At 41.0% G+C, this 24,989-nt stretch overlaps 3 protein-coding genes and 1 pseudogene across 4 annotated transcripts in view; 3 read left to right on the top strand and 1 right to left on the bottom strand.

Annotated features, from left to right (window-relative positions):
* LOC143550995 (uncharacterized) overlaps positions 1–24,989 on the top strand; it is a 46,635-nt gene that overhangs the window by 9,979 nt on the left and 11,667 nt on the right. The window lies entirely within an intron of this gene.
* LOC143550957 (short-chain dehydrogenase TIC 32, chloroplastic-like) lies at positions 11,279–13,831 on the top strand (annotated as a pseudogene). The gene is made up of 6 exons (XR_013138423.1): positions 11,279–11,331; positions 12,202–12,435; positions 12,517–12,595; positions 12,687–12,770; positions 13,396–13,442; positions 13,537–13,831. The product of XR_013138423.1 is annotated as a short-chain dehydrogenase TIC 32, chloroplastic-like (transcript).
* LOC143550968 (short-chain dehydrogenase TIC 32, chloroplastic-like) lies at positions 16,786–19,552 on the top strand. The gene is made up of 7 exons (XM_077041513.1): positions 16,786–16,933; positions 17,572–17,803; positions 18,170–18,403; positions 18,486–18,564; positions 18,982–19,066; positions 19,153–19,200; positions 19,279–19,552. Exons 1-7 carry the CDS (start codon positions 16,828–16,830, stop codon positions 19,458–19,460), a joined length of 966 nt encoding a protein of 321 aa, XP_076897628.1. The 5' UTR covers positions 16,786–16,827; the 3' UTR covers positions 19,461–19,552.
* LOC143550992 (aquaporin PIP1-2-like) lies at positions 20,792–24,509 on the bottom strand. Its single transcript, XM_077041534.1, has 4 exons — positions 24,092–24,509; positions 22,596–22,894; positions 21,489–21,629; positions 20,792–21,057 (listed from the first exon to the last, which is right to left on the bottom strand). The coding sequence occupies exons 1-4, from the start codon at positions 24,417–24,419 to the stop codon at positions 20,962–20,964; spliced, it is 864 nt and encodes a 287-aa protein (XP_076897649.1). The 5' UTR covers positions 24,420–24,509; the 3' UTR covers positions 20,792–20,961.

Raw genomic sequence — 24,989 nt, 5'->3', positions numbered from 1 at the left:
CAACTGGGCTCTGCTGGGACCTACCTCTTCAAGTCCCCCCAGTCCAATGTTCTTCTCATGAATTGTTAATAAGTGAGGTGAACTTTGGACTTAAGCAAGGGGTTTTGAAAAGGATTTAGTTTTAAGGTTGTCCATGGGGATTCTTCCCGCGGTTTCCCTAATGTCACGTGCAGAAATTCCCGACTTTTCTGCTTGATTTTTGGGTATGATGCGGGTAGGTGTGTAACCTCCTCGCAAGTCAGGAGCGTTGAGTTTCACTTGTGTAGATTCTCCACGAGGTTTTGGTAGTTTTAAACATAGTGATCAATTATGTTAAAGAACCAATTCCATCCTGGAGCTTCAAACAATCTAGTTCTCAACGTTCCCGCTATGCGGGGATGTTATTTCCTTTTCGGCAAGCATGGCTCAGAAGATCCTTCTTGGTTTCAATTCCCTGCGAGTGCTAAGTATGTGAAGGGTTTCGCCTTGACACTGTACCCGCACTCGTCTTATAGTTATCTTACTTCCAAGGTATTCTTGGCGTCCATTCCCTGCGGGTGCTAAGTATGTGAAGGGTTTTGCCTTGACACTGTACTCGCACCTGTCTTATAGTTACTTGGTTGCCAAGGTAAGGGGTATAGTCCCGCTTACTTTTGAATCTTTTTGAATCTTTTTGAAATTCGAAGAGTTGGTGAAAGGATAAGAACAGTCCAAACTGTTGAAACGTCCTCCGACGGTTTCTTCTGACAATGTCAGGACGTGCAGGAAGTTATGGCGACGTGACAGTATATGGTCATTCCAAACGCTTTTTCAGGCGCGTGGGCGCGATTTTTCGGGCGCGTGGGTGCGGATTTTACGGCGCGCGTCCCGTCAACAGCTGTTGCCAGCTTGCTTTTTCCACGTGTCATAGTTTCATTGCACCAGCTCTTTTCTCTCTCCTCCGCATTAAATTCATCGCATTCATTGCGATGAGTATATAAAGGGGGAGAGGGTTCACGGTAATCCACACTTTCACTTCTTCTTCTTCTAAGCGATTTCCGGCGAATACTCTAACTTTCTGTCGAGCATTCTCCTGAAATCGTTCTTTACCTCCAAAACATGTCGTCTACTCATGATCCAGAAGCTACCGTCGAGGAGTCTGACTTGTATGTCGAGAACCCAACGTCTACGTCCGATAAGGACGATAAGAGCACTGCTGGCGAATGCCAGTGTGCTCTTCCCATCGAGCTTTACCGGTACATCGTCCGAAAGTTCATGCTCGAGCCGTTCGAGCCTGAGTTTCCGGAGCCACACCAGACGGTGTACGATGCCCCCAAGGGCAAAATAGGGGTATATGCCGCCTTCTTCGTCTATGGGAATCTTAGGTTCCCGTTGACGAAGTTTGTATACCGTGTTCTGGATAGACACGGTATGCACCTGACCGAGGTACACCCAATGGCGATCGCCAAGATCCGCCATTTTGAGTGGGTGTGCCTCATTCTTGGCGTGGATCCCCACGTCGACCGCCTGATGACCTTCTACTCCTGGAGGTGCATCCAAGGCTGGTACACCCTGGTCACCCGGATCAAGGGTTCGAAGATCTGCGCTACCGAGCGCAGTCTTCGGTCTTGGAAGCGGGAGTTCTTTTACATCTCTGCCCGTGTCGTCCCTATAGCGATGACATTTAAGAACAGGCGAGCTCTCCCCAGCCTTCACGCCTCCAACTACCAGGAGGCGGAATGGTTCTCCAAGATTTCCCGGATCCAGACTCCGGTTTACCGCTTTCCGGAGTCCGGGATGGTGATGCTCGGTATGAGCAGGGTGTGGAAGGATGCTGGGGCGAATGCGCCACAGATTCCCATCGTACTTGAATACGGTTTGAACTTTATCCCTTACGGTATGCTCCGTCTTCTTTGTTGATTTAAGGTTTTTTCTAACTGTTTTTCTTTTTATTTCAGAGGGAAATGACTTGCAGTCCCTCCTGCAGCCGCGGGAAGCTGACGGTCCCGCTCGGTTGGGTACTCGTGCTCTTGACGAGAACGAGTTGCCCATCCTTGAGCAAACGGCGGATCGGTTCGTGGAGGTCTACCCGCCAGGCCACGAGATCCTGAGCGCCAGGCGGCCATGTAAAGAACTTTTTGACCCTCGCCCTCTCAATGCTTAAACCTCTGCGGGAATTCCTCTAATCTTGTCATCTTCTGATGAGGAATCCGCAGATGGTCCTTTTCTTGCGCGGAAGAAGAAGGCTGCTGGCGGGAAGGGCAAGGCGAAGGTAGCCTCCACTGCCGACCAGGTGACCCGGTCTGAGTCGGAGACCGAGAGTGAAGAGGCGGCGGGGAACCCGGGTGGTGTTGAGACCACTGCTCTGGAGGTTGAAACGGCTGTCACCTCCGAGCAGCCCAGGACAACGACGGTGACCGGTACGAAGAGGCCGGCTCCATCGGGTTCGTCCCCGCCCGTTCGCACCTTCAAGCTCAAAAGGACCCGTAAGTATACTTCCTTTATCTTAACCGCATAACTTTCCGCCATTATACTTATATATCTTCTTTGTGCAGGCGTGGATGCTACCGCATTCTAGGGTGGAGCGGGGAGGAGCACCTCCGGACCCATGACGGTAGGTTTGGTCAACCTACCTGAGGCGATGACCCAGGCGACTGCGCCTGCTTCAGTTGTTGGTTCAGTTGCTCACCCGGTTGAGCCAACTGTTCCAACTGTGACGACGTCTCCGCCGGCTGTCAGTGCCATATTCACTGATTCCTTCACTGAGCCGGCGGTGAGTGTTTCTGTGGATTCTTCCACAGCCGCGGCCGCGGTTGTGAGTTCACCTCCGTTGGTTTCTACCACGGCGGCCTCCGCTATGCCTCCTCCGGCGCCGGCGACTACGGCCGGTCCTTCAGGTATGTCCGGGGTTGGGGCGTCAAGCCAATCTCTGCCTCCTTCCCATCTGCCTGACCTCTTGGATGGATATCCGTTAGGTTCGGGTGATGGGTTTGGCGGCTACAGGCCTGTCGTCGACCCTACAGGTGCGTAGGGTTATTTTGGCATTTTATTATTTTATTTTATATTTTTTTTTATCATCTTTTCCTAACTGCTTTTTGCTTTTGCAGTGTCGGATTCCAATGAAGTGTTTGTTCCACGATGGAACATCCGCCGAGGAACAACCCTTCGGACGCCTGTGGAATGCGTCGAGTGGGCGCGCCACGCCGCCCCACGTGGGGCGCTGGGGGAAGCAATGTCAAGCTACCAAGAGGGTAGGTTGACAAATGAGCTCCGCATTCTCGTAGCCCGGATGCAGTCACGCGTCGAGCTGCTTTGTCGTGAAAACGACAAGTTAAAGGCATCTCGTATCCAAGAAGTAGCTCAGGCGCGGGCTGTCCGGGAGGAGAACAGGAGGCTCTCCGCCGTTGCTGCGGAGAAGGAGAAGGCCTTCAAGGCCCTTGAGGTTGAAGTTCAGGCTCGTCTCGAGGCCCGTTCCAAGGCCGCCCAAGCTGTTAATGAACAGCTTCGGTTGGCTAAGGAAACTGCACGGAATGCAACCGAGAGGGCCACCAAGGCTGAAGCTGCTGCTGAGCCTCTACGCATCGAGAATGAGGAACTTAAAGCCAAATTAGAGAGGCTCCAGCAGGCTCATGATGCCTTGGCCATGGAAGATGCCAAGAAGCTCCAAGAGATCTTGGACCAGAGGGGGGTGCTTGACCACACTGAGCGTAAGCTAAAGGGCGTCGAAGAGGCTGCAGCCAAAGATGTGTTGCTTGCCAACCTTACAAAGAACGAAGCCGAACGCGCCCGTAATGAAGCTCAAGCTGCCCTCCAGGAGGCTCTGGTTACCAAGGAATGGCTTCTTCGAGAAGCGTTGTCTCAGGTATGCGTAGTTTCACAATTTCTTTACGCTTTTCCTTAGAAGAGTTTTTGATATACTTCTGTTTTTTAGGTTGTGCATCGGGTGTTCACGAACACATCATATGACGATGCGATGAGCGCAGCCCTCAACGCTTCTCATGAGGATGGGGAAAAGGCTGGCTTCTTGCTTGGTCTAGGGTTTGTTGAACAAGGCATTCCGCCTTCCAACTTCCCTCTTTACAATGTGGATACTGAAGTTGCGTATGACCAAGCAGTGAATCAGTATGCCGCCTTCCCGCATCCGGTGGTGGAGAAGGTAAACGAGATTGCTGCTGCTGATGATGGGCTAACTATCCTCAAAGCTTTCATTGAACCGCCACACTCTACTGATGGTGCGGGTCCAAGTGGGAGTGGTCCTGAAGCTTGATACTTTAGATCCCTTTCCACCATTAGAGTAGATTTTTATGTTTGTAGACTTCTAATCTTGTATGCGGGTATGTACCCAGCAATTCTTGTAATGTTTGAATGTTGATGGAATAAAGATTATTTGTTAATGCCTTGCCTTGTTTATTTCACGCATATTTTGTTTTAACTTAGCAATTTCTTGAGTACTTAGATAAGTTAACTTTTCAACGTGGCAGATAATAAGTTAAAGTTTTGCTTCCTCTTTCGTGATTGTGCGGATAAGACCGTCACTTTCACTTAGTAGGATGGCTAAACTTTACCTATATCTGACCTGCGTGGAAGTTTTCCTCATCTTTTCCTTTGAAATTTTCTAAGTGTTTTGAATAAGTTAACCTGTCGACGCGCGGTTGCCAATAGGTTAATGTTCAGTTTCCTCTATCATGATTGTGCGGGTAGGACCGTCACTTTCATTTATTGGGATGACCAAACTTCACCTATAGCTGACCTGCGTGAAGGTTTTCCTTAGAAATTTTTACCGTTTTATGTGTTTATGCGGGTTTTGCCGCCTTCCACACGCAACGACTTACTTCTTCCCATATTTATGCGGTGAATACCGGCATATCAGTGTGGGAAGTTCATAAGTATAAAGGTAAGGCTATCAACACAATGTGAAAGGAGAATCATTTCCATTAGAAGTGGCTCTAGGCCTTTTCTTTACAAGTTTGGAATTGATCTACATGTAACATTTGCGTAATTGAGCTCCGTTCCATGTTCTTGGGATAGGAGTGCCATCGAGCCTTTCGAGCCGGTATGCGCCTTTTCCCAAAACTTCTTTGATAATGTACGGTCCTTCCCAGACCGGTGCCAGTTTTCCTGGGCGCTCTTGGTTTGAAGCCTCGTTGTTACGCAATATGTAGTCTCCTACATTGAAGTTGCAGAGTTTTACCCGCGTGTTGTAGTACTTTTGCATTTGTCGCTTGTAGTTTTCTTCACGCGCTGCGGCTAAGTCTCTGCGTTCCTCGGTTAGCATAAGGTCTAACCGTCTTTCCGCATCATTGTCTTCTGGCTGAATCAAGACCCTTGGTGAGGGCAAACCAATTTCGACTGGGACCATGGCTTCAGTGCCATAAGTGAGGCTGAACGGGGTTTCTCCCGTACTGGCCTTTTTCAGCGTTCTGTTTGCCCAAAGGACGTGTGGAACTTCGTCTACCCAGCCGGATCTGTGTTCCAGGAGTCTTTTCTTTACGCCTTCGACGATGCTTTTATTTGCTCTTTCCACCTCACCGTTACCTTGCGGGTGTGCCACTGAGGTAAAGGTGTGGGTGATTTGAAGTTCTTCCAGCCACTTTTGTAGCTTCTTGTCAGCAAAGTTGGTGCCGTTATCACTCACCAAAGTCTGTGGAAGTCCAAAACAACAAATAATAAATTCCCAAATAAATTTTTTAATATGTTTTGCGGTTGTTTGGGCTAAGGGTTTTGCTTATGTCCACTTGGTGAAGTAGTCGATGGCTACCACTAGGAACTGAACGTTTCCTGCTGCTGTAGGAAATGAGCCTGTCACATCGATGGCCCACTTCTGAAATGGCCATGAAGAGGTGACTGGAACAAGTTCATTCTTCGGGCGATGCGTGTTGGGTGCGTAGAGCTGGCAAGACCTACACTTTCTGATGTATGCCAGCGCATCCGTATGCATCCCCGGCCAAAAGTATCCCGCGTTGTTTAGCTTAGCTACAACAGCGCGTGGACCTGCGTGTACTCCACAGATGCCTTCGTGTACTTCCCTTAGGAGGTAGTCAGCATCTTGGTTGTCCACGCATCTTAAGAGTGGGCCGAGAAAGTTACGTCTGTAAAGGATGTCATCGATGAGTTGATAGTTTAATGCTTTACAACGTATTTTTCTTGCCTGTGTTTTTGACTCTGGTAGTATACCCGCTGCAAGGTAATTTATTATCGGTGTCATCCACGTTTCTGTGCCGGTTTGGATGACACAAATTTCCTTGTGCGGGACTGATGGTGCTTCAAGGAGTTCAATGCGGATGTCCTTTCCCAAATGGGTGAAGGCTAATGATGCAAGCTTGCTTAACGCATCCGCAGATTTGTTTTCGCTACGCTTGACGTGTATGACTTTACAATCCTTAAATTCGCGCATAAGGGTTTTTGCTTGTGCGAGGTACACGGCCATTGTGTCGTTCACGGCCGTGTACGTTCCGTTTATTTGGTTGGCTACTAACATGGAATCCACGTGGGCTTCCAAGTTTTTCACTCCCATTTTAGGCGCAATTCTCAGCCCGGCCAAGAATGCTTCATACTCGGCTTCGTTATTCGTACTTGGAAAATCCAGTCGAATAGCGTAAGTGTATTCTTGGCCTGCTGGGTTGGTTAGTTTCAACCCTGCGCCTGAACCCTCGTTGCTGGCTGCTCCATCAGTGTAGAGTCGCCAGACATCATTGATGTCCTGTGCTGGGGAGGGTTGAGCCTCCTCCTGGCACTCTTTCTCCCGCGAAGCGGGGACTTCTTCAATAAAGTCGGCCAGGACCTGGCCTTTTATGGCTGGTCTTGGCTTGTACTTTATCGCATATTCCCCCAACTCAATTGCCCATTTGGCTAGACGTCCCGATAACTCGGGTTTGCCTAGAACGTTTGCAAGTTTGAAGTTGGTGAGAATGGTGATTGGGTGACCTTGGAAATATCGTCTTAGCCTGCGTGAAGCCTGTACAAGTGCTAAGACTAGTTTTTCCAGGGTGGAGTACCGGGTTTCTACGTCTGTTAGGACACGGCTAACATAGTAAATAGGCATCTGGATACCTATTCGCTCTACTAGCAGGACTGCCCCGGTTGCTCTATCTGTGGCAGAAAGATATATGATTAATTCCACCCCCGCTTCTGGTGCTGTGAGCGTTGGGAGTTCGATCAAGCGTGACCGAATTTCCTGAAAAGCTGCTTCCGCTTCTGGTGTCCAGCGGAAGTGCGTTTTCTTTAAACAGTTTCTCAATGTTGACACGAATGGGAACGACCTATCCGCATGGTTTGACAAAAAGCGGTTAAGTGCGACTAGGCGTCCATTCAGTGTCTGGGCTTGCTTGATGGTAGTAGGTGATTCCATTTTGATAATGGCTTCGACCTTTTCAGGGTTCGCTCTGAAGCCATCTTTAGTAACAATGACTCCCAAGAACTTCCCTTCTTCCATCCCAAAGGAACACTTGCTCGGGTTGAGCTTCATGCTTATCTTTCTGAGCGTGTTGAAAGTTTCTTCGATGTCTTTCAACATCGCTTCTGGCTCAGGGCTTTTGATGACCAAATCATCCATGTAGACTTCCAAGTTTCTCCCAATTTGGGCATGAAACTCTTTGTCCATCAGGCGTTGGTATGTGGACCCTGCATTCTTAAGTCCGAATGGCATCATTTGATAACAAAATGTGCCATCGGGCGTCCGAAATGCGGTTTGTCCTGATCATCTACAGCCATGTGGATTTGATGGTACCCCTTATATGCGTCAAGGAAGCATTTAAGGCGAAACGGTGCTAATGAATCCACTTTGAGGTCAATTTCGGGTAACGGGTAACAATCTTTGGGGCATGCTTTGTTTAAATCTTTGAAATCTATGCACATGCGCCATTGTTTGTTAGCCTTCGGTACCATAACGGGATTTGCAACCCATGTTTGATATCTACTAACGCGTACGATGCCCACGTCAAGGAGTTCCTTGACTTGGGTTCTACACGCGTTAGCCTGTTTCGCCCCCATTACTCTGCGCTTTTGTATGACTGGCGTAAAAGCCGGGTCACACTTGAGCTTATGCTCTGCTTTACTTCGAGGTACACCAGTCATGTCAGCTGGTGTCCACGCGAAGATGTCAGCGTTTCTCTGTAGTAAGCGTTTGAGTAAGGTGCGCGTAGGATCAGTGATTGTTGGGCCAATGGTAACAGCCTGGTCAGGGTATTTGCCATTGAGGGCCCATTTTTCTGGTTCGGTGATGGTTGGTTTTGCCATCTTTGGTTTGGGTTTAGATGAGACAGATGCGATGCATACCTGGGGGATACCGGTGATCATCGCTACACCCTCAGCAGTTGGCCATCCCATCATGCCGTGGACTGAAGATACCACGGCGTTGAATCTTGCCATCCCGTCTCTCCCGAAGAGAATGTCGTATGTGTGGTGTGGCTTCCTCATCACGACGAAGTCCACGTCTTCTGTGCGGGAGTATTTCCCGTCCGTGAGAATGACGGGGAAAGATAGGATACCCAGGGGGGTGTTTGTGCTGCCGTCGAACCCTTCCATTGAGGCGTAAACCGTTTCCAGGCGTTCTTTGTCTTCGTCGTCTAGCTTGTCGAAGAACTGCCTGTACATAACCGTTGACGAGGCGCCGTTGTCAGCAAGAGTGCGGGAAGTTATGTAATGCCCCAGCTGGCTTTTGATGACGATAGGGCCTTCCTTGCTGGGTCCTCCTGGCACTCGCGGGAAGCGCACCTCAGCTTCCTTCCATTCGCATAGTTCTGTCGTTCGTCTTTTTCTTCCTCTGATGTTGCCATGAACCATGTGGATGCTGATGTCAACGGGCTTTCGTCCGTTGCCTTTATACCGGTTATCATTCCTTCCTCCATTCTTGATTGATGCCACAAGGTGTGCAAGTCTTCCATCCTTGACGAATGTTTCAACAATATCCTTCAAGGATGTACACTCCTCTGTATTGTGACCCTTTGTCCCGTGGAAGTCACAGGATTTGCTCTGATCCGCATTAGGTCGCTGCCGGATCATTGGAGCTTTTGGCCATGGGAGTTTTTCGGTGGCAAATATCTCCGTGACGCTTTTGGTGAGTGGCGTCCACCGGTGTTTTCGGCTTGAAGGGTGCGTGTTATCCCTTCCGCCAATAAGAGGGCGAGAGCTGGATGAGGTGTCAAAGTTTACCCTTGACTGCCAAATACCTAGCTTCCTCTTTTTGTTCTGCCGGGCGATCCGAACATTGTTTTCTCTGGTCCTCTGCGTGTAGAGGTGTGTACTCTGGGGAAGATCCCTACCCAGTTGCTTCTCCGTCTCGGCAAAGCGCTTGGCCGCCGTCATGATGGCATCCCATTTGGATGGCATGCCGTCCTTACCCGTCAACGTGCGGATAAGCTCTGGGTATTCGGCGCCCTGGATGAAAGCGGCGCGAACAAGATCTTCACTTATGTTTCCTAGACTCAGCTTTTTGGAGTTGAAGCGAGTGATGAAGTCTAGTAAAGATTCATCTTCCTTTCTCACGCAGTTGAGGATCGTCCACTGCTCTTCAGTATATTTCCTCTGTTGACTGAAGTGTTGGCTGAACTTGTGTTGAAAGTCCGCCCAATCATAGATGTGGTGGACCGGTAAACGATCAAACCACGCCCTGGCCGCTCCAACCAGCGTCATCTGGAACATATAACACCACGTGGGTTCCGTCCAGTTACTGACGGTTGCCCCCGCTATGAATCTGTTCAAGTGATCATCTGGGTCGGATCGACCATCATAAGTGCCGATGTTGGACATCTGTTTGGCACTTCTCGGAGCGATTGCTTCCGCAATGTCCCTTGCAAACTTGGATGTTCCCGCATTTGCAGCAGTTGGTCTAAAGGTTTTGGAAAAGTCGCGTGGGTTTCCCCCCACGTTCCTTGGTTTGAAGGTTTCTCCGAAATTCCTTCTTGGTTGGAAGTCCGTTTCTTTACGCTTCCCTTTCGCCCTATGGCGAGGGTTCGCGTCAGTGTCGGATTCCTCTCGATCATCGTCCGAGTACTCGCACTCACTGTTCATGTTGAGCTGTTGTCGAGTGCTTCCGAATTCGTCAGCCTGTTGGAGTGAACGCAAGCGTTCATCCAACTCAGCTTGGAATTTCTTTCTGACGTGCTTCGGCCCACGCCTTAACTTGATCGAGTGTTTGGCGAGGGAGCCTCGTCTGTTTCTCCAACTGGGTATCAGTGAACCCCAGTGAAATATTGTTTACTGCACTTGCCCCGACTTGGGTAACCAGGGTAGTGTTCGTAAAATTTGTGTAACCGCCGGTGTTCCTCCCAGTAGCTGGGGTTGTGGTTACCGGGGTTTCTTGGTCACTTACTGGCCTTGGGACTGGAGTAACGTTAACCATTTTTTCAGAAGTTTTGAAAAAACTGAGAATTAGTTCTAGCTTTTATGCACGGATGGCGCCAATGAAGAAACACTAAGTGACCCCGGGCAGATTATGGATAATCTGGGGGTTAAGTAATGTTTCCCACGAGGGTTAGGTCCGGCAAAGAAGGATGTTCTTCAGATGACCTGCAAAACAGACACCGTGAGCTCGTTACTGAGAGGGGGGGGGGTTCCTCCTTGTGACCACCCTCCGGCGTGAGAATCAGACTAGATTGCTCTGAATATAAGTGTATATTGAGAGAAATAGCTAATGAAGGTAAGATACAAGATGATCCTACCGTTCCAAGGTGTTGGAGTATTTATAGCCGAAGGTAGGTTTCCAAGCAGGTGCAGCCAGCTGTATAATATTCCTGTTCTACCAACTATGGGCTACGCACGTGCCATGCTGGTTGGTGGGTAGGCAGCGGCTGATAGTGACAAGGCCGGCTGTGTACTGTTCCCTTTCCACCAACTGCAGGCTATGTGCGTGCCACGACAAGGGTTGGTGAGTAGGCAGCGGCTAATAGTGACAAACAGTACTAGAGCATGCTCCTCCTCGTACTGTTTTCGGTGAGCTGTCACCCTGTGATTGGTTCATGGGCTGCTTTGGTCAGATCTTGTCTATTTTGTCCATACCTTGGCAGATATAGTACAAAAGATCTTCCAGAAGCATACGGACTGGCTCATTTGGGCGGGAGTATTCCCGCCTTGCTCATTCCTTCAGGTGACACTGAATTATTGAGTTAGTGCCTTGTGCGTGTAGCCTTGCTATTAGTGCGGGTAGCCTTCCCTGATGGCTTGTATCCGCAGCTGCGGGGACAGGCGGGGTACTTCACAATTGGGAGGCTTTCCCTGCGGGAACAGCTGGCGTACTGCGCGTATGGTCTTCATCTCTGAGCATGGTGGGTCCTGCGGAACCAGTTGGTCCTTGCGCAGACGTCCCTCTTCAAGGTGAGTCTTGCGGGTCCAACTGGGCTCTGCTGGGACCTACCTCTTCACCCTTAATATCCTCATGTAAGTATACTTGTTTCTAGTCTACTTTCAAAAATTTAAACAACTTCGAGCCCGAGATTTTATTGAGGCTCATTTAATAAATGAGCTTGAACCGACTAGCGAGCCTAAACGGGCTTTTTATTAATATAGTTTTTATTCAATATATTTATATAACTATTAATATATATACAACTATTACGGGCGTAAATAAGCCAAGCTGCCTGCAAGCTATCTAATAAAGGCTCGCACAAAAGCTCAAATTGACCCGAGCTTAATCGAGCTCGAGTCAACTCGCGAGCCTAGACGACCTTGCTTATATACATTTATTTAATTTATAAGATTATGATAAATATAACTAATATATTATGTTATACAAACTTTTAATCAAAAAATATATGCATAAATAGTTATTAAGGTATATAAAAATTAACTAATAAATAATAAACAAGCCGAGCCCAAGTCAAGCTTGAGCTTGAAAAAAATACTCACAGGCCGAGCCTGAGCTTTAGAAATGAAGCTTGAGCCGAAGCCAAGCTTAAACTCTCTATAAGTTAAGCGAGCCAAGCTTAAACTCTCTATAAGTTAAGCGAGCCAAGCTCGGGCTTGACTTAGCTCGTTTACACCCTTGAAAATTATGTTAAAAACAATTAAGTAATATAAGTTATATTATATAAATAATATAGTTATAAATATATATTTAAATAATTATAAAAATATTTAAACAAAACACTTAAATAATCCATAAATAATTTGAATAACTACTCACGATCCGAGCTTGAGCCCTCCTAAGTTACAACGAGCCGAACTCTAGCCTTAACGAGCTCGGGCTTGGCTTGTTTAACCCATTTCTAAGCGACCACTAATCATAACACGGCGATTTGGTGTTTATAGTGCGAATGCTGGGATGATGGCACCACCATTCAGCCTCTCAGAGGACAACATAGAGCTACAATTTGCGACGAACCACATCGGTCACTTCCATTTGACGAACGGTTTATTGGAAACAATGAAAAACACTGCCGAGAAGTCGGGAATGCAAGGAAGGATAGTCATAGTGTCGTCGGAGCTTCATAAGATGAGTTATAAAGAAGGGATTAAGTTCGATCAAATTAACAACGAAAAGAGGTACTAGCGACATTAAGTTGCCGCAATATGTTTTCGCGACTTATATCCGTCGCTAATGTCTAAATTTCTTATATGTGACAGTTACACTCCTTTACTAGCGTATGGGCAATCTAAGCTTGCTAATGCTTTGCACGCAAAGGAACTCGCGAGGCGACTCAAGGTTATTTTCGGTTTAATAAAAATAAAGATTGACAAATAATAATCTATACCGACAATTTGACTAATAATTTGTATTTACATAAAATTTACAGGAAGATGGTGTGAATATAACCGTAAATTCATTCCACTGGGAGTTATTGTGACAAACCTTGCACGCCACACGGCTTGGATGCGATGTAATAGTTTGTTTGACATTTAGTATAGGGGTTGTGGACTTCTGACATGACCCGAAAACATGACATGGACCTAACACGAAAGTCACGGTTTTGGGTTTGGTATAGAAAGATTCGGGCTGGACCAGTCCGGTTCGTGGGTTGACCGTTTGCCCATTTATTTTTAACTTAATTTTTTAAAATATGTTTTATGTAATAAATAGAATTGGTTGAGTATTTTATACAAAACTTTCAAACTAAAAAGAAAAAATACATAAGAGTTTATAATTAAAATGTAATTGTCATGTGTAAATTCTATATTTTTGTTTTAAAACTATAATTTTAAAGTATTATTGTGTGAAATAACAAAAAAAATGTAAAACTTTCGGGTCAAAAGGGTCGTGTTCGGTTTAACCAGTGACTATGCGTGTTGTGTTCGGGTTCATGTGTCTGATATGATTTTTGGGTCCGGGTCGTGTTCAGATTTGTGTGGGGTTAAACCCGCTAGCTCGCGAGCACAGCCTGTTTAACAGACTTACTTTAGTAGCATAAGGTGTCACTAATAATCATCTTTGTGACGGAATTCTTTTTTTTTTCTTTATTAGTATTATTATCTTTTTATTTTATTTTTTATTATTTTTTTTTGCAGTGGTCTTTGGGTACGTAGTAAGACTGTTCTTAAAGAATGTGGAACAGGTTTGTTTTTCTTGACAGAATGTATTTGTATTTTATGTAACGATTAATCGATTATAACGGTGTCGCTAAAGGTTTGTTTTGTTTGTGTGTTTAGGGGGCGTCGACTACATGCTATCTGGCACTGCACCCGGGCGCTAAGGGTATTAGTGGCGAGTATTGGGCGGATAATAACATATCAAGTTCAAGCGGGTTTGTTAATGATCCAGAGTTCGTCAAGAAATTTTGGGATTTTAGTGCGGATTTGGTTGATAGGACGCTAAAAGCGTCGGCACTATAAGTTCTACTAGTCGCAATTATGTAGCGACTGTATAATGTGAACTGTCCTTGTGTTTTGTACGTTATAATAAAATTTCTGAACTTTATACAAATTGTTTTGGGTTGGGTTGAAATCGGTTCGGGTCCAAGCTAATATCGAAAACTGGTTATATGCATTTTTTTAAGTATTTATACTTTTAATAATATACAACGGTAAAGGAACTGATATAGCGACGGTTTGTGTCAAACCGGTTTCATTAGTGGTACCGGGTTGGGTTAGAAAACCGGTTTGGTAATCCAAATCATTTTTTTACACCTTTAGTTGCATCAAGATGCCATGACATGGTTAACGGGCCAGGCTCAAGCGAGCTTAAAGACCGGTGCTTGCATGACCAGGTGTGTATGATAGCATTATAGGAATTAGGCCGGCCTAGTCTTTGTTGGACCGATCTCAAATTGTTTTAGAACCGGCCCGTTTAGTTTAATGTTTATTTGTGAATATGAATAATACCTTAAGTTAGAGGTGCATAAGCCGGTTTAAACTCAAAACCGGGTTGGGTTAAAACCGGTTCGGTTTGGTCAACAAAAGTTAAAACAGGATTATGATCGGTTTTGGTTCGGGTTGAAGCTGGGTTCTTACCATGTTACAATCGGTTTCGGTTCGGGTTTTGGTCGTTTTAGGTTCAGGTTTTGACCGGTTTCGGTTCGGTTAACACCACTTAATAGTTCAAATTTTAAAACTTCCCAAATTACCCCTCAAACATACAAATAGGAACTTAGTATAGCTCTTGTTATAGCAACCAAAATAGAAACGAGAAAAACACAGGTTTTTGATATGCTTAAAGGGATATAGACATATGTCCACATCAATCGAAAACCAGAAAAACGAATACTAGTATCAGTAATATTGATATTGGTACTCAGTCATAGTCGATTCTTCACTTCATCACGGTACCAGCCACCGGGTACATACTGGCGCTCGATATAACTTAGAACATTCACAATCCGTCCATCAAATTTAGTGAGTGAGACTTTTATAATATAGGGAGTGGTTAGAGCGTTTATGAGTGAAAGAGATAGCAGATACAATGATTTTTCTGTATATTTGAAAAGTTCCTGTAGCACGCTATAAATTTTTTAATATATTTTGAAAGTATTTGTTAATGAATAAGAGAGAAAATGTAATGATAAATGTTAAAAAAATATTATTTAATCGAAAGATAGAAAGAAAATGTAGTGATTTACGGTGTATTTTTGAATTTTAAGATATAGGAAGGGATGAGAATTTTATATCTAAAATTACATTAAAATTTACTGCATTTTTTCTTTTTTTATTTAAATAAATTACACTTTTCAAATATACTGATAAATGTAATTTCTCTTTCCATTCTTCACAACACTATAAACAACTCCTTAAATAATAAAATCCCCACTCAAATAATTTAATGGGGAATGCTCTTAAAAAAATCTAATTTTAAAAGCACAAAAAGTCAAGAAATTCGATAAACAATAATATTAATTCACGTTTGGTGACTAGTGACAACATCCATTAGATATGTAATGAAAGTAGTTAAGCTCATTTCTATACTATATATAATACATCAAATAAGGGCAAATTAAGATACTTTTCTAAAGGATTTACAATTTTTATAGCATGCAAGATAAGGACAAACTTGTCCATTACAAAATATGCCTTGAAATAGTTACAATATAGCTCCCTCAACTTTACTCAACTTTTGTAAATTTTAAGAAATAGTTACTATTTGGACCTTTATCTTTACACATACATTCCTTTTAATTTTAATTGTAAATAACTTTCCACCAAAGATTTTCTAACGACCATAACTTTTTCATACGTTAATATTTTTTATAAAAAAAATGCACCATAAAAATGAGCATTTTATTGTCTTTAATTTGGGTATGGTTTTGCTATAATTTTTCAAATAAAAAAAAAATTAACATATTACGTATGGGTATTCACAATTTGGTTTTAACGGTTTCAAAGTTATACCGTGAGCCAAACCGTTGGTTTGATTTTTTGTTATTAAGAACCGAAACTGAACCCTTGAAACTTTAAACTGAATCGTTACTTATGGTTTGGTTTCACTTATTGAACTTCAATAATAAATTACCGTTTGATCCGGTTTTATATGGTCAATTTTCTGTATAAACCATAAACCAAATCCTTTGCTATGGTTTGAACATTCGGAAACCGACTGACCAAAAGTGATGATTGGTTCAAACGTTTTCAAGGATTCAAACGAACCTTGAACATCCACAATTGTTACATGATTACTATAATTTTGTTTCTCGTCGCATCGCGCGGGCACCCGTCTAGTTATATTATTATGACCCTAATACTTTTTTTATCTTGGCCCATCAATTTCCCAACGACAGCCTTTTGTCGCTAATACTGGCTCAACTGCACCATTTTTGTCTTTGCATAATTGAGATGTCACAAACAAATATATTTATTTTCAAAGTATAGTTATATACTTATTTTCATATTATATATCGGTATGGGACGAGTTTAAGTAATCACTAATCACAACCTCATCATATTCGATAAATAAAACTTGTTCCTCATCCGTCCCAAAACTTGTCCTGTATCTATCAGGTATCGGGTATACTTGTGAGTTTCAAATATATTATATACAGTATGCACTTTAAATAAATCGGGTATATTATATATCGTTTATATTTTAATATAAATCAAGTTGATACAAACTAATAATATAATATATGAAACAAAAAGCATGTTGGATATCTAGTCGGGGTAAATGAGTATGTGTTATCAGGTAATCGGATCATGTAAAACTTTCAAGTGTATTTTCACACCCGGTCTCATACCTGATTAGTGATTACCTGACCTCATACTCAACCCATACGTTTCAAGTATTCTTATTGGGTTCAAGTTTCATTACAATATATTTAATTTAATTTAATTTAAATAAAAATTTAGTTTGTTGATAATTAAAAAAATAAAAACATAAGAGAAATACTTTTATCATGGTAGAGTGTACAAAGTTGACTAAAAGTCAACTTTCATGTTAGTTTATATATCAATCAACCTCACAATATTTTTTTGATCATAGTATCCAATCATCAACCATAATCAAAACCTTAAAAAATGTGGATACTTTCATGGAATGGAGCTACTGGTTTTTCTGCTTCATCTACTGCTGAAGAAGTTACTCGAGGAATCGAAGCTAATGGCCTCACCGCCGTTATTACAGGTTTCTCATATTCCTCCGTGTTTAGCGTTAGCTGCCGTTGTGGATGCAGGTCACCTTGACCAAACCACTAGGCCTGTAAACAAACTGAACGAACATGAATACGGATGGGTTATGCATGTGTTCGTTCATTGAACTTTAATCAAACTCGAACATATAACCGAACATTTTTTTGTGTTCATGTCTGTTTATTAAGAAAATGAGCATGTTTATGTTCGTTCATGTGCATTTGTTTGCAAACTTAAACGAACATAACTGAACAAACATAAATGAATACAAATGAGCATAACTGACCAAACATAACCATGTATGTATGTGTGTGTATGCATATAATTTAAACGAGCCCCTTTTATGTTTATATCTTTATAAATATAAATACTTATTTATTACAATTTAAATGAACATAAACCAATGTAAATAAATGATTACAAATGTATGACCAATACATGTGTCCTTGTTCATTCATTTAATTAAATGAATAAAAAATATTTTTGCTCATGTTCGTTAGCTTATTAAATAAATGAACATGTCATGAGTAGTTCGTTGGTTTACAGGCCTGATAACCACCTTATATTGTCGTGTTCTTGCTTTTATTTTTTGTTTAGTGTGTTATTCGTTTGTGCATTGCGCAACAATTTTAGGTCCGACAAGTGGAATTGGGCTAGAAACTGCTCGAATACTGGCGTTGCGCGGTGTACATGTAGTTATGGCGGTTCGAAACACCACCACGGGTGACAAAATCAAGCAGGATTTAATCAATGAGATCCCAAAGGCCAAAATTGATGTTATGGAGCTTGATGTTGCTTCACTAAAATCTGTTAATAAATTCGTGACCGAATTTAAAGCTACCAGTTTACCCCTTAATATCCTCATGTAAGTATGGCTGGTTCTAGGGATGTACATAGGGTAAAACCGAAATTTCGGGTTTTGAAATTGTAAACCGTTAGGTTCCGGTATTATTATTTGAGCTTGAAAATTTTGGGCTGATAAAATGGAATGGCCCAAAATAACGAATAATAAATTATTTTGTTAATCAATAAATAATAATTTGTACATTTAATCTTTAATATTTAAACTACATATTTATTAAATTTTTATAAATTATTTAAAATATAAAAAAGTTTATAAATTCTGTTAAGTTAGTTTAGTTTTCATTACATGCAAAACCGAAACCGAACCTGTATGTTGGGTTTTTACGTAAACATAAAACCAAACCGTTGGTTCTTTTGGTGTTTATACTGCAAATGCTGGGATTATGGGGCCACCATTCACCCTCTCAGAGGACAACATAGAGCTACATTTCGCGACGAACCATATCGGTCACTTCCATTTGACGAACGGGTTATTGGAAACGATGAAAAACACTGCCGAGGTGTCGGGAGTGCAGGGTAGGATAGTCATAGTGTCGTCGGAGCTCCAAAAGGTGAGTTATAAAGAAGGGATTAAGTTTGATAACATAAACGACGAAAAGAGGTACATGCGAGATTAATTTGCCCCTATTTGTTTTCGCGACTTTAATTCGTCACTAAATGTATGAATTTCTTAAATGTGACAGTTACGCTCCTTTACTAGCGTATGGGCAATCTAAGCTTGCTAATGCTTTGCACGCGAAGGAACTCGCAAGGCGACTCAAGGTAGGGGTGTGCACAGTTCAGTTTAGGTCGGTTTTGGGCTAAAATCAAAACTTCGGTTTCAGAATTTTTGAAAACCGTTCGGTTTTGGTTTTCTTGGTTTGGGCTCGGTTTTGCCATTTTAGCTTGAAAGTTTTGGCCCAAAAAAAAATTGGCTGAAATAATGAAGGGCCTAAATCATGTTGATAGTTAATAACTAAATAATCATTATACATTTGGGCTAAAAATTCATGTTACAAATTTATTTAATTTTTATAAACTACTTAAAATAAAAATAAAAAAATGAAAACCTATAAACAAGGTTTGGTTGGTTTTTGTTTCAGATCGGTTTTTTTGGTTTGATGCACACCCTTAAATGGTCACATAATAATTTATACTGACAGTTTGACTAATAATGTACATTTACATGCGAATTTACAGGAGGACGGTGTGAATATAACCGTAAATTTACTCCACCCGGGAGTTCTCGCGACGAATCTTACACGACACACGGCCTGGATCCGATGTACTAGCTTGTTTCATATTTATACCATATTGTGTCATTAAATATCATCTTTTGTGACGGAATGTGTTTTTTTTATCTTCCTACAGTGTTCGTCGGGTACGTAGTAAGACTTTTCTTAAAGAATGCGGAACAGGTTTGTTTTTGTTGACGAAACGTGTTTGTTTTTGCGACGATCACAATGGTGTCACTAAAGGGTTGTTTGGTTAGTGTGGGGGCGTCGACTACATGCTATCTGGCATTGCACCCGGACGCTAAGGGTATTAGTGGCGAGTATTGGGCGGATAATAATATATCAAGTCCAAGCAGGTTTGTTAATGATCCAGAGTATGTGAAGAAGTTTCAGAATTTTAGTGCGGATTTGGTTGATCGGTCGCTAAAGGCGTCGTCGCTATAAGTTCTACTCGTCGCAATTGTGTAGCGACAATCTAATGTAAAATGTCTTTGTGGTTTGTACATTGTAATAATAAAAGTTATACTCGTTGCAATGATCTTAATCCTACATTAATAAGTCTAGAAACCTTGTCTTCAATGCAGGCCCGTCTGGGATGGGGAGGCAGAGAGGTCGGCCGCCTTAGGCCTGATCATCCCAAAGGCCCAAAATTTTAAAAACATAATATATGTATTTATAAAAAAAAGTTGTATTAGGCACAAATCAAAAGTTTTAAGTCAGACCCAAAATTCAAAACATATACAATAGTTGATTACTTTTAATAATGAATTATCAAATTTATATTTTACTTAAGGCCTGAATTTATACTCGCCTTTAGCCCAATTTTTTTTAGCAATTCTCGAAGACGGCTTTGCTTCAATGCATCCGAGACAAGCTTTGCTACAACAAGCCATCTTTGATTTCTTAGTCCATCTTAGCCCTTGACGGAGTTTCCTAATGCCTGAGGCTGTAGTCGTGTTCAAAGGATCATAAATAATGTTATGACTTGGTTTTGTTATCCAAAAAGGCTAACAACACAACTTATTACCCACTTGCTTTCTGTATCAATGTAAACACTACTTTTTAATGAAATATATGATTATTTGCATTCATGATTGTCCTAACCTTTACACCGGAAAAAAATTTCATCATCATCATCATCATCATCGTACTCAGTATATCCCACCAATAGCAAAGCTATGGTAGGGTCTGAGGAGGGTAAGATGTAGGCAGCCTTACCTCTACCCCATAGGGATAGAGAGGCTGCTTCCGGTGAGACCCCCGGCTCGATAGTAGTTTTGCATCAAGTCTTGGACATAAGGCACATAGCACTCAATCATCGGGACACCGGCTGATCGGTGCATGTACCCTTATCTTTCAGCTATCAACGCCACAACATGATGCCTGATTAACCGTCCGTCACTTTTAACGTTATTTTCACGAGATTAGTAAAATAACGTCAAAATTAGTGCAATTTCACTTTTGCCCACCCGAGGGTTCACACATATATACATCATATGTGCGCACCGCAAGCAGGGCTACACCGGAAAAAAATTTATAGGTCATAAAACAGGGCACTAATCGTTCATAGCACATACCAGTCGAACTTCTACAACCCCAATCATGTATTTTTTTTAGTTTTACGCGCCCGTAACTCTTCCTCAGCCAGAATGAGTATGAATAGCAAAGCAAGTACAAGTATTAGTAACATAACAAAAACGAGTTCCTCGGTCATTTAAGGCTCAAAACATCCATCGCCAAAAACGCGTTAGAGAAAAAAGAGTACTTATTTTCCGTTTTTAACTTAACATCGATTCAACGCCAACTCAAAGGTCATACGGATAATTTACACACATTCATAAACCAAAAGCTACAAAATAAGAAACACTAAATCCACATTTGGGTAGACAACAACAATCCATAGCATAAAAACAACAAATCAAAGAAATACAAGGTTCTTTTTTATTTAAGATCGGCTCTTGAACGGAATGGCTCTGATGACAATCTGGTGGTACAAAGCAGCGAGTGCAGCTCCGATGAACGGACCAACCCAAAAAATCCACTGCAAAAAGATCGAAAAACAAATGTAGTTCAATATATGGAATGGCGACAAAATCAAAATGAAATCTTGATTAATAAGTTAAATGTAGGTGTCAATGTTCGTTTTTGGGCGGTTTTTGTTATAACATTTCGGTTTTTGAATTTTTGAAAATCGTTTTGTTTCGGTTTTTCCATTTTCGGTTTTGCCAGCTTTTTTGCCTCAAAAATAATAAATTTTGGTCTAAATAATACAATTGGGCTAAAAGACTTGAATTAAATATTCATTGAAATTTTTATTAATTATATATAAAAAATATAAAAAACGTAAATCTATAAATTCGGTTCGGTTTTTTTGGTTTTAATTACATGCAAAGCCACAACCGAACCGTAATCGGTTTTATAAAATATAAAACCAAGTCCCTAGAACTTAAGTGTGGTCAAATGAATACTCACATGGTCATTCCAAGCATGGTCCTTGTTGTAGATGATCGCTGCACCGAGACTCCTAGCGGGGTTGATACCGGTTCCGGTGATTGGGATGGTGGCCAAATGGACCAAGAAAACAGCAAATCCAATTGGGAGTGGAGCCAAAATCTGCATAAATTAAAGTCAACAAAGATGGTCAAAGTCAAGGTTAGGTAAATATAGCATGTATAACTTTAACCTTTACAGCATGATATAGTCACTTATTCCAATAACAACTTTATTAAGTTTTAGTTTACACTTTTTAGAATAAAGTAAAATTTCCATTGCATGAGATACAAGTGTTCAAAACCTTATGACATTGAAATGAAAAGTGTTAAATATTTGAAATAATAACCCTTCAAATACTTGGAAATATATGCACATGGAAGCAAATCACCTACTCTTGCATATTGCAGTATGCAAAGACAAAAGAAGACACAAAGGCAATATACCTACTACTCTTCCATCATTCTTACACATTTAATTTATTTATTATATCCACTTTGTCTAGTATTTAATATTTTTAAAATAAAACTAACTTAACACTAACTTTCATTTGTGTCGTTTCAAAACAATTTACAATATTCTGATTCAGATAAAAATCAGTCAATTGATAATTATCACCATTAGATTATTATAGTTAAGCTATTAAAATTCAAATTACATTTTAAAGAAAGGTTCATCTAACTTATTTTCTATCTATATTATAACCATGTTAAAAATAATTTTGTGGGTATTTTAGACATTTAACAATTATAAATAGGTTACCTATCGACCGATAATAATTCGTACTTTACATAAGCAACACTCGTAACTTATATTTTTGACACTAAAAAACAATTAACAATATTCCGATTCAGATAAAAATCAATCAATTATTTATTAATGCTAATGAAACTACTTTTCAAATATTGTCTTCATCGCCGATATGGATTATTATTATCATCTGGCATACGAAAAGTTTTTTAAAACAAGTTCATCTAACTTATTTTCTGTCTATACTTTATATCCTGAATAATCTTATTAAGGGCAATTTACTCATTTAACAATTAATATGCACAAGTATAGAATAGACAAGAGCAAGAGTACACATACAGGAACATGTGAGTCTCTGGCACTTCTTTTGGCATCAGTGGCTGAGAAAACAGTGTAGACAAGAACAAAGGTCCCAACAATCTCAGCACCAAGACCATCTCCCTTGGTGTAACCATGGGCCACAACATTCGCTCCACCGCCTAAAGCGGTGTACTGGTGTCGGCCCTGGAACCCCTTGACCACACCCGCACCGCATATGGCTCCAAGACATTGCATCACCATGTAGAATAGTGCCCGGGTTAAGGATAGCTTTCTAGCTAGTAGCAAACCGAATGTTACGGCTGGGTTGATGTGTCCTCCTGTTTTTGCACCAAATTATTAGTGTTTTTTTAGCAAAAAGATAAAAAAAATTTAAGAATCCATTTTGTTTGTGAATCTTGTAGAACCCATGTTATTTAAGGTTTGATTTTAGGTAAAAAAAAAAAGAAAAAGAAATTTTTAAGGTTAAAAACAGCAAGTAAACAACAAATATATACACTCCTGTTTTACACCAAATTATAAGTATGCTTAGCAAAAAGATAGAATTTTTTAAGAACCCATATCATTTTATGGTAAATCTTGAAGAACCCATTTCATATTAAGATAAATCTTGAAGAACCCATGTCATTTGAGGTAAGATTTTAGGTAAAAATGGAAACTTTAAGGTTAAAAACAGCAAGAAAACAACAAATATATGTTTTTCCTCCTGTTTACACCAAATTATTAGTATTTTTAGCAAAAAGATGGGATTTTTAAAGGACCCATTTCATTTTAAGGTAAATCTTGAAGAACCCATTTCATTTCAGGTCAAGATTGAAACTTTTAAGGTTAAAACATGAAGTAAGAAAACAATATATAAGCATGTTTTTCCCTCTGTTTAACACCAAATTGTAATTATATTTGTTGCAAAAACATAGGATTCTTGAAGAACCAGTTTCATTTAGAGGTAAATCTTGAAGAACCCATGTCATTTGAGGCAATATTTTAGACAAAAATGGAAGCTTTTTAAGGTTAAAAACAGCAAGAAACCAAATTATAAGTATGTTTGCCTAAAACATAGGATTCTTGAAGAACCCATTTCATTTAAAGATAAATCTTGAAGAACCCATGCAATTTGTGGTAAACTTTTAGGTAAAAATGAAATCTTAGGTTAAAAACAGCAAGAAAACAAGAAATACAACTATACAAGTAAGTTTAGCAAAAACATAGGATTCTTGAAGAACCCATTTCAATTAATGAAAAATCTTGAAGAACCCATATCATTTGAGGTAAAAGTTTAACTAAAAATAAAAACTTTTTAAGGCTAAAAAAATCTAGAAAAAAAAAATACATTCTTTAGACAATAATTTCAAGAAAACAAAGGGTTTTAATAATAAATCTTCAGGAACCCATGTCATTTGAGGCCAGATTTTAAGTAAAAATGGAAACTTTAAGCATAAAAAAAATAAAAATAAAAATAAAAATAAAAAATTAGACAACAGTTTCAAGAAAATAAACTAATAGTAAAAATAATATACCTGAGATACCAGCAGTGCAGTACACAAGTGCAAAGATCATACCACCAAAAGCCCAAGCAATCCCTTGAATCCCAACAGTCCCACACTTGGTAGGAGACTTAACCACACCCATAACAGTCAACACAGAGATGTACAAGAACAAGAAAGTGGCTATGAACTCTGCAATCCCAGCTCTGTAAAAAGACCATGATGACAACTCACCAGGCTCAAACAAAGGTGCTGGTGGTGGCTCCTTGTAGTCTTTGTCAGTTTGAGCTGAGGTGCCTATGGGTTGCCTCTCTGAGTACTTGTTGGCACCAAGTTTAACATCTTCTTCCTTACCCTCCATTGTTGAGGTTTCAAGATTTGTACTTGTATTTGTTTTAGTACTCTCTCTCACTCTCTAGAATGTGAGTTTGTGTGATCAAGTGTGCGGTGAGAGGATAAGTGTTTGTGGGATTTTATAGTGGAAAGTTGGGAACTATACATTTAAGTTTGGTGGAAAGTGGAAACTAAACAAGTCGAGTTGAGCTGACTCTGAACTTGAGTAGGCTTAAGTTTGGTTTGTTTTGACTTACGAGAGCTCGAACGTCACAATGCCTCGTTCAAGTTTTTGTATAAAAAAACTCGAGTTTGGCTGGTGAATAGTTTATTCGAACTCAGGCTCAGAACATTTATTATTTATTAATTAATTTATATGTATTTTTAATTATTTTTATATAATTTGTGAAAACCCTTAAATGAGCAAAAATTCGGCATACACTCTTGTACTTTCAACGAGCCAAAACTTGGGTCGAGCTCGGTTATGCGGTAGGAAACTAATTCATAAAAGTCCGAAGGAGACAACATAAAAAATATAAGGTTCGTTAAGAGTCAAATAGCTCAAAAAGGCTTCGCATACAACGCTCAATCTAAAAAA

This window comes from Bidens hawaiensis, unplaced genomic scaffold (genome assembly GCF_021521415.1).
Source record: "Bidens hawaiensis isolate Kalapana, Puna unplaced genomic scaffold, B.hawaiensis_p1.1 tig00016205_1, whole genome shotgun sequence".
NCBI lineage: Eukaryota > Viridiplantae > Streptophyta > Magnoliopsida > Asterales > Asteraceae > Bidens > Bidens hawaiensis.
This window is presented reverse-complemented; position numbering and strand designations above follow the sequence as displayed.